The 8648-nt window shown below is 51.1% G+C and overlaps 1 protein-coding gene across 3 annotated transcripts in view; it reads right to left on the bottom strand.

Annotated features, from left to right (window-relative positions):
- TRIB3 (tribbles pseudokinase 3) overlaps window positions 1–8648 on the bottom strand; it is a 20769-nt gene that overhangs the window by 10356 nt on the left and 1765 nt on the right. Inside the window, exons 1-4 of one of the 3 annotated variants that reach the window (XM_014546556.1) lie at window positions 7706–8639; window positions 5133–5423; window positions 2930–3222; window positions 3–268 (exon numbers count right to left, since the gene is read on the bottom strand). In XM_014546556.1, coding sequence (XP_014402042.1) covers window positions 3–268; window positions 2930–3222; window positions 5133–5423 — 850 coding nt within the window. In that variant the 5' untranslated portion in view covers window positions 7706–8639. Of the gene's footprint in view, window position 1; window positions 269–2929; window positions 3223–5132; window positions 5424–7705; window positions 8640–8648 lie in introns of those variants that run through there. The other 2 variants (XM_014546558.1, XM_014546557.1) reach the window with 2 other exon arrangements.

The following is an 8648-nucleotide window of genomic DNA, read 5'->3' as shown; positions in this document are numbered from 1 at the left end:
GAGGCCCCGGGGCAGGGCGTAGGTCCCCCTGCGGATCTTGCCAAAAAGCAGGGCAGGCTCCGAGTCCTGGAAGGGGTAGTGTCCGGCCAGCATGGTGAAGAGCGCCACGCCCAGGCTCCAGACGTCCGCCGCCCTGCCTGAGTAGGATGCCCGCGAGCTGAGGATCTCGGGTCCCACATAGGCCGGGCACGCGTGCTTGTCCCACAGGGAGTCGTCCGGCCCGGTCAGCACGCAGGCGTCCTCCAGGTTCTCCAGCACCAGCTTCGTCCTGTGGCAGGGAGAGGGCAGCGGGTCAGCTCCTGCTGGGACCCCCACGCCCCCACCCCACCCGACTCAACGGTCTCAGGTTTGATTCCGGTCAAGAACACATGCCCAAGTTTCAGGCTCGATCCCCAGTAGGAGGCGTGCAGGAGGTAATCGATCAATGATTCTCTCTCATCACTGATGTTTCTATCTCTTTCCCTCTCCCTTCCTCTCTGAAATCAATAAAAAATATACATATATATTATTTTACTTTTTTTTCCTTAAGTAGAATCAGGATTTGAGCCCAGGTTTGTCTGACTCCACTGCCCTTCTCCTACCAACAGTGTTTCTCAAACTATTTCCTTGAGAAAAGAAGCACTTTCTCACCTCTGGGAGATCTGGATTGGGTTTTGTTTGAAAATATTTATTTAGAACTCATTTTGCTGTTGTTGTTGTTGTTGTTAATTCTCATTTGAGGATATATTTTTCCATTGATTTTTAGAGAGTGTGGAAAGGGGGGCAGAGACAAAGAGAGAGAAACATCAATGTGAGGGAGACACATTAACTGGTTGCATCCTGCACATGCCCCGACCGGGGCAGGGGATCGAACCTGCAACCGAGTTACGTGCCCTTGACCCTTCAGTCTGTGGGCCAACGCTCTAACCACTGAACAAGCCAGCTAGGGCTTGACCTCATTCTTGAGAGACGTTTTCACTGGGTATAGAATTCCAGCTGGCATTCCAGCACCTTGGAGATAGCACTCCGCTGTCTTCTAGCTTCTGTGGTTGCTATTGAGACATCATCACCTGTCAGTCTGACTGCTGTGAGGTTTTTTAACAGTTTTATTGCGATGTAATTTATTTTCTTTTTTTTCTGCGATGTAATTTATATACCATAAGATCCACCTGTCTAAAGTGTACAATTTAATGGTTTTAAGTACAATTAAAAGTTGTGCAGCCATCACCACAATCCAATTTTAGAACTTTTTTATCACCCCTTAAAAAATATAAAAAACCCGGTACCCAATTGTAGACACTCCCCATCTGCCACCCTCCAGCCCTCAGCACGAATCTACTTTTGGTCTCTATAGATTTTCCTATTCTGGACATTTTATATTAATTAAATCTTACCATACATGGTCCTTTGTGACTGCCCTTCTTTCACATAGCATAATGTTTTTTTGATGTTCAAAACCCGAAACCTAGGTATGTGCCCTGACCAAAAATCGAACTCGTAACCTTTTGGTGTATGGAACGACGCTCCAACCAACTGAACCACCCCGCCAGGGCTTCTGTGGTATTCATGCCAAAGATGTAGCACCTCAACCGCGAGAAAAACACCAGCTGAACTCTAATGGAGGGGCGTTCTACACAATGACTGACTGGTTCTCTTCAAAAGTATCCAGGTCAAGAGAGAACCGAAAAGCCTGAGGATCCGTCAGCCTGGAGGGCACGGAGGAGGCCTGACTGGCGAATGCAGGGTGGGGCCTGAATGGAATCCCGGACCCAAGGGCATAGGGGGAAACGGTGAAATCTGTGGTTTAGTTAGTAGTACGAAACCAAGGTTAATGTTTTGGCTTTGGTAGTTATACTATGGTCAGGTAAGATATTAACTTCAGAGGAAATGGTGAAGAAAACATGGGACCTCTTTGAACTGTTTTTGCAACTTTTCTGAAAGTCTAAAAGTATTTGAAAATAAAGTTTTTAAAAAATCCAGTGGGGTCACCCTCCTCCCAAAAATATCTTGAAATGAAATCAATGTTCTAATGGGTGTGCATGTGCACCTGTGGCTTGGTGAGCTGATGCCCTGCATACTCCCAGGATCTGGGGTGGGGACAGGGTGCCAGGTCCCTTTCGGTCCCCCCTCCAAAAATCCCTGATTTTCAGTTTTAGAGGAAAAGGTTCCTGTGTGGGAAGCTCAGGGTGCATTCTGGCTGTGGCCCTGAGCTGTGTGTGACCTTGAAATCCTGGCAACATCTTGACAATCCAGCCTTTCCCCTACCAATCGGGAAACTGAGGTCCGGAGACACTGGGCCACCCAGAGTCGGCAAGTCACCCAGCCAGGCCTCCCACCTCTCATGCTCAGAGGGAGCTAGGGCCCTGGCTCTGGAGTCACCTCTGGGTTCAGATCCCAGCTTAGTATTTATTCAGCTGTCGGTCTTAGGCTACTGACCTCGCTGGGTCTCAGTTTCCTCGCCTGCCATATGGGGACAATAACAGTGTCCACCTCCTATTTACCAGGATCCAGGCCACGCCAGGCAGAGCAGCGATGCTCTCCATCACTGTCGCTACTATCAGAAAGGCAGCGCTGCCCTGGCCGGTTGGACTCAGTGGATAGAGCATCGGCCCACAGTTCAGGGTTCAGTTCTGGTTGGGGCGCGTGCGGGAGGCAGCCAGTTGACGTGTTTCTCTCACATCGATGTTTCTCTCTCTCAGTCTCTCCCCCTCCACTGTCTCTAAAAATGGATGGAAAAATATGCTCCGGTGAGGATTAACCACAAAGGCAGCGCTCCCACAGGACTGGGTCCCCAAGGGGCTTCCCACAGGACTGGGTCCCCTTCTCCCCTGGACCGGGCGGTGGTGCTGTCCAGGCTTCTCCACAGTCTGTGTCGGCTACTTGGCCTTCCTGAGCCTTGGTTTCCCGTTAGGGCCCACCTCCCGGGCGGCTCCTCTGTTGCCACACTCACCTCTCACAGTCGGCGAAGACGAAGCGTCGCAGCTTGAGGTCTCGCAGGACCAGACCGTGCTGGTGACAGTGCGCCACGGCGGCGGCCATCTGGCGAAAGAGCCTGGCGGCCTCGGGCTCCGGCAGGCGGCGACGGCGGCGCACCAGGCTGTGCATGTCCCCGTGGGGCCGCGGGAAAACGGCGTAAAAGTGGTGTGGGCCTGCCAGGACCTCCACGGGCCGTGCCACATGCTTGTGGGGAGGCAGCCGCGAGTAGGGCTCTAGCACCTTCAGGCTCTCGCAGACGGGGTACACCTGTGGGCGGAGCACGGCATGAGCACAGGGGGGACCGCGTGGAGCCCGGGCTGACCTTGGAAACAGTCAGCTGTCCCTTACATGCTACTGGGTGCCAGGCAGTGTGCCAAGCGCTCCTGCACCAAGACACTCAACCCTGAGAGAGCCAAGAGGCCACACAGCCAAGTGTTCTTAACTGCTACCTTATATGTTCTTAAACTTAAGAGAATTGAAAAAATAACAGAGCCCAGCCAGTGTGGCTCAGTGGTTGAGCGTCAGCCTATGAACCAGGAAGTCATGGTTCGATTCCTGGCAATGACACATGCCCAGGTTGCAGGTTTAATCCCCAGTGGGGGACATGCAGGAGGCAGTCGATCAATGATTCTCTCTCATCATTGATGTTTCTCTCTCCCTCTCCCTTCCTCTCCGAAATCAATAAAAAATATTTTTTTAACAAGAAAAGAAAAAGAATAGGTAACCCAAACAAAAATAACCCAGAAAGCAGGGAAATCCAAAAGAGCAGATGATGCAAAAGTAGCTTTATGCCCATTATCATCATCATCAGAGCTTCCATTCTCTAGAATTCACACTGCCCACCCTTTCTTGCATTCCTACCTGTGCCAGCCACTGGGCATCTAACTTGACTCACAGCCATGGTCCCTTGCCCTAGCAGCATACACTACGATGTCTCTCCATGTTTACACAGCGATAGCAGTGGAAATGCACAGGGAAAAGTCTGGAAGGACCCTTGCCCTAGGAAGCCAGGCCCAATGTTATGTGGATTCGTGCATGACCCTTCTCCTCTCTTGACCTCAGTCTGTATCTGTAAAATGGCCATAGGTTAGGTCCCATGACCTCCAGGATCCCAGGGGTTCTGATGCCTACTCTATCTCATCCTTCTCTTGTGCAAATGTCTTCCATGGCTTCCCACAGGAGGTCCTTTCTAGTGCGGTCATGCCCAGTGGCTGCCAGCCCCTATCTCCTGCCCCTGGCTGCACACCCTCTCCACTCGGCCATGGTGAAGTCCCGTTAACTCCCTGAAGCACCATGCTCTCCCTCCTCTAGGCCTCTCTGCACAGCTGTTTCCCTGCCCGGACCTCCCTCTTCCCGCTTCTCCCTAGCTAACTCCTCGGTCTTTTTCTGACACCCCCTTGTGTGGGGCGCGGCCAGAGTGTTTTGGACAGGTTCAAGCCTTGGACTACTGAGCTGGCACAGTCCTCTCATTGCCACGTGCAAGTCCCAGCTTGGATGGCAGAGCCCTCCCAGCACAATTAGCCAACAGCTGTAGCTGTAAGCTTGAACCTGTGGTCCGAACACGTGGCCCCACATGCCTGAGTGATAGAGTTCAGGTGCATGTAGTTGAGTGGGATTGAAACCCACAAGAATGTTGTAAACATCTTGATCACGCCCTTACTCTGCCTCGTGGCATCTGCTATAAAATAAAGACACGGCTTGTGGGCGCCAGCGCTGTACCTCAGAGGGGCAGCGTTCCACCAAGCCCCAGCTTTCATTCTCTTGTCTGTCTTTTCTAAGCCTTTCACCCCCCACTCAGGGTCACTGAACCAGGCTGAGCTGGCATGGCACATAAGGCGCCCTGGGGCTGAGTATGCCATGGCCGTGCCGGCTCCCCACACCCTTGAGTACATTAGAGGCTTTTCCCCTCTGCTGTCATGGTCCGTAAGCTCCACCCCGGCAACCTGTATCCATTATGGGGACCTAAGCTATGAATTCCCCAGGGCTGGGACCATCTGGTTTACTTCTCTGGTCACAGTCCAGCCTGGGGCTTGACAGAGAATTGGGTGGCTCCCTGGCTGCTCCCAATAAGCACAGGACGACATGAACACACGGATCCCTCAGGCCTGACAGTTCTCTGCAGCCAAGGCTCTTCCCAGGCCCCTGTGATGCTGGAGGAGGGCCCCAGGGGCACTTACCTGGCAGGTGTATTCGGTGCCTGTGGGGCAGTGCAGGGCACGGTAGGCCCGGCCGCCCTCCTCGGGTTCCAGGAGGACATAGGGCCCAAGCCGGGAGGCAGTGGTCACAGCAGGGGCACGGACTGGAGCAGGGGGTGGGCTCAGGGGCAGAGGGCAGGGGGGCAGCCTGGGCTGGGGTCCACTTCGAGCTTGCTTCCGGGCGGGACTCTCCGTGTCTAGGTCATCATCCAACTTCAACTGCTTCTTCCTGGAGGGACTACCCATAGGAGCTGCCAGAGGAGTGGCTCGCATCTAGAAAGAAGGAGAGAAAGACACCAAAGTGAGGCTGCCTGGGGCTCCTCTCTCCCCCTGATGGGAGGGCACATTGGCACAACTCACACAGAGGGTGACTTGGCAGTGTGCACTACACTGACAACGGCATGCACCCTTCACTGGGTGCCTCACTTCTGGGATTTATCCTCCAATTAAAATACCCCAAAATTAGCCTTAGCTGGTTTGGATCAGTGGATAGAGCATCAGCCTGCACACTAAAGGGTCCCGGGTTCAATTCCAGTCAAGGGCACATGCCCGGGTTGCAGGCTCGATCTCCAGTGTGGGGTGTGCAGGAGGCAGCCGATCAATGATTCTCTCATTATTAATGTTTCTATCACTCTCACCCTCTCTCTTCCTTTCTGAAATCAATAAAAAAAAATTTTTTAAAACACCCCAAAATTAAATATGTAAATTAATCAGAGCCTTGTGTCTAAGAGCAAAAGGCAGAAAACACCCCCAAATGTCCAGTAGTAAGAGGCTGGTTAAAACATCATGACACAGCCATAGTGAAATACTATACCGTTCTGAAAAGGGACCAGGAAGCTCTCCATACTAAGGTAATGATACAAGTACAAGGCTATTCCTGTAGCCCATGTAATAGAGACAATTGAATGTCCATCATTAGGGGACTGGTTACATAAATTATATGTCATCCATACATGGAACAATTGTACCCATTTAAACGATTGAGGCAACTCTTTATTGCTAATTGGAAAGGTCTCCTAAGTGATTTATTAAGTGAAAAACAAAAGTAAAGTAGAAAGATGGATTTGGTAGTTAATGAGAGGAAGAAAGAGAGACTTTGCATGGTATTTATTGAGTATTATAGGAGACAATTGAATGTCCATCATTAGGGGACTGGTTACATAAATTATATGTCATCCATACATGGAACAATTGTACCCATTTAAACGATTGAGGCAACTCTTTATTGCTAACTGAAAAGGTCTCCTAAGTGATTTATTTTTTTTTAAATATATATTTTATTGATTTCTTACAGAGAGGAAGGTAGAGGGATAGAGAGTTAGAAACATCGATGAGAGAGAAACATTGATCAGCTGCCTCCTGCACACTCCCTGCTGGGTATGTGCCTGCAACCAAGGTACATGCCCTTGACCGAAATCGAACCTGGGACCCTTGAGTCCGCAGGCTGATGCTCCATCCAGTGAGCCAAACCGGTTAGGGCCCTAAGTGATTTATTAAGTGAAAAACAAAAGTAAAGTGGAAAGATGGATTTGGTAGTTAATGAGAGGAAGAAAGAGAGACTTTGCATGGTATTTATTGAGTAGTATAGGGTAGGCAGCTGGTACCCATGAAAGGGAGAAAGGGGTGGGAGGCATGGGGAAGGAGGGAGGAAGGATGATGAATGGATGAGGTCGGTACACATGACTGAATACTCTGGAATGGATATACTGTCACGTGAACAAAGCGAGCTGCCGAACAATACACCTAAGATGACCTCATTTATGTAAAAACCCGGCAGCATACACTACGATGTCTCCATGTTTACACAGCGATAGCGGTGGAAATACACACTACGATGTCTCTCCATGTTTACACAGCGATAGCGGTGGAAATGCACAGGGAAAAGTCTGGAAGGACCCAGGTTTAACTGGCTGCACAGCAGCTCCTGGCCTCCTGGGAAACTTCTAGAAGAGGAAGGGATTTGGTCAGGAGGCAAGTGAATTTTTTATTTCAATATTTTAAAATAAAGATTCTATGTTCACTTATTGCTTGAGGATTTCAAAACAGATGAGTGGATTTCTTTTTTTCAATTGTGAACTTTATGACTGCCTGATGGCCCGAGAGCTATGAATCACAGCGTCCACACACAGAGCTCGCCCGCTGCCAGCTCAGTGTCATCATGAGGTGAGAAGTGAGGCAGGGCAGGGAGGTCTCTCAAAGGCCCCAAGAGTTCATTCATTGGAAGGCAGAGGAAGTCACCAGCCTTGCAGCTGTGTTGCTGTGTGCGGTGGGTGGAGGAACAGGCAATGGCATGTCAGGCAGATAGGTTCTCTCTAGAACCCATCTCCCCACCCATTCAGAGTCCAGATGTGGGACAAGGAGGCCCAGGTATAAGGTGTGAGAGGGAGCGAGACTTCGGCCTGATTAAAGACCTTCCCAACAGTTTGAGGCATGATTCATGGGGAAACACCACTCAGAGTCAATTCTTGGACTGACACCCACCCTCCAATCACGCTACTCGCTAGTGCATGGGCCGCCTTGGGAGGGAGGGAGGGAGGGAGGGAAGGAGCCCCCACCTTGAGTAAAAGGCCGTAATCCTGTCTTGGTAAGAATGCAGTTGGGGGTGGCACTCATCAAATATTCCCGGACCCTTCTCGGCTGGGTAGCCCTGGGCAAGGTCTTCAACCTTCCTGCACCTCAGTTGCCTCACAGACTACAAGGCTCATAGGATTTTTGTGGGAAGAAATTAAAACACAAATAGGGTAGTATGGCCCTGTTACAGGATAGGTATCAGGAAATAGTCACTACTGTATTATTATTATTATTATTATTATTATTACTATTACTATTATTCATAGATGAAGATGGCTTAAGTACTACCTTGGGAGCCTCAGAAATCTCCCTAGGGATGAGGCTAGGACGACACTCCTTACTTCACAGGTTTTTCTGAGTCAAGCAAGGTGATCCCTGGCCGTGTAGATGCTTGTGCCTGGGAGGCAGAGACACGGGGAGTGGTTCTCCGGGGGTTGTATCAGCACCCCAGGTTTACTGGACCCTATCCATGCCTCAGAGCCGGGTGGGGCAGTATCTGAGTCTATAGATGAACAAGGGAATTGGCAGGCAACACTGAGGGATCTCCGCTGTAGGGTGGGGCAGCGCCTAATCCCTGACAGCCCCGGTGGGGGAAAAGGTCAGGTCACACCAAACACACACTTAAACAACAGGGCAGACAGGTGTGCACGTGCCCCTCAAAAACACACTTTGTCCAAGCCAGCCAGCCCAGACACACAGCCACAGCAGAGAGAGCCTTAGGTGACACACGTCTCCTCCACGGGCAAGCGCGCACGTACACTCACACACAGAGCTCTCCCACCGATCGCGTTCACGTCCGCACGACTGATACCAACTGATACCGACAAGCCACACACAGTCCGACATCCCCGCCCGGTCCTCCCACCCCCAGGTCTGGCTGCAGGCAGGCCCTGGCCTCGCCCAGCCGGCCGCCAGGCTCCTCCCTTG

The sequence above is a fragment of the Myotis brandtii genome, unplaced genomic scaffold, assembly GCF_000412655.1.
Source record: "Myotis brandtii unplaced genomic scaffold, ASM41265v1 scaffold450, whole genome shotgun sequence".
In the NCBI taxonomy this organism is placed as follows: Eukaryota; Metazoa; Chordata; class Mammalia; order Chiroptera; family Vespertilionidae; genus Myotis; species Myotis brandtii.
Note: the sequence above shows the minus strand (reverse complement) of the source record. Positions and strands in the feature narration are given on the sequence as shown.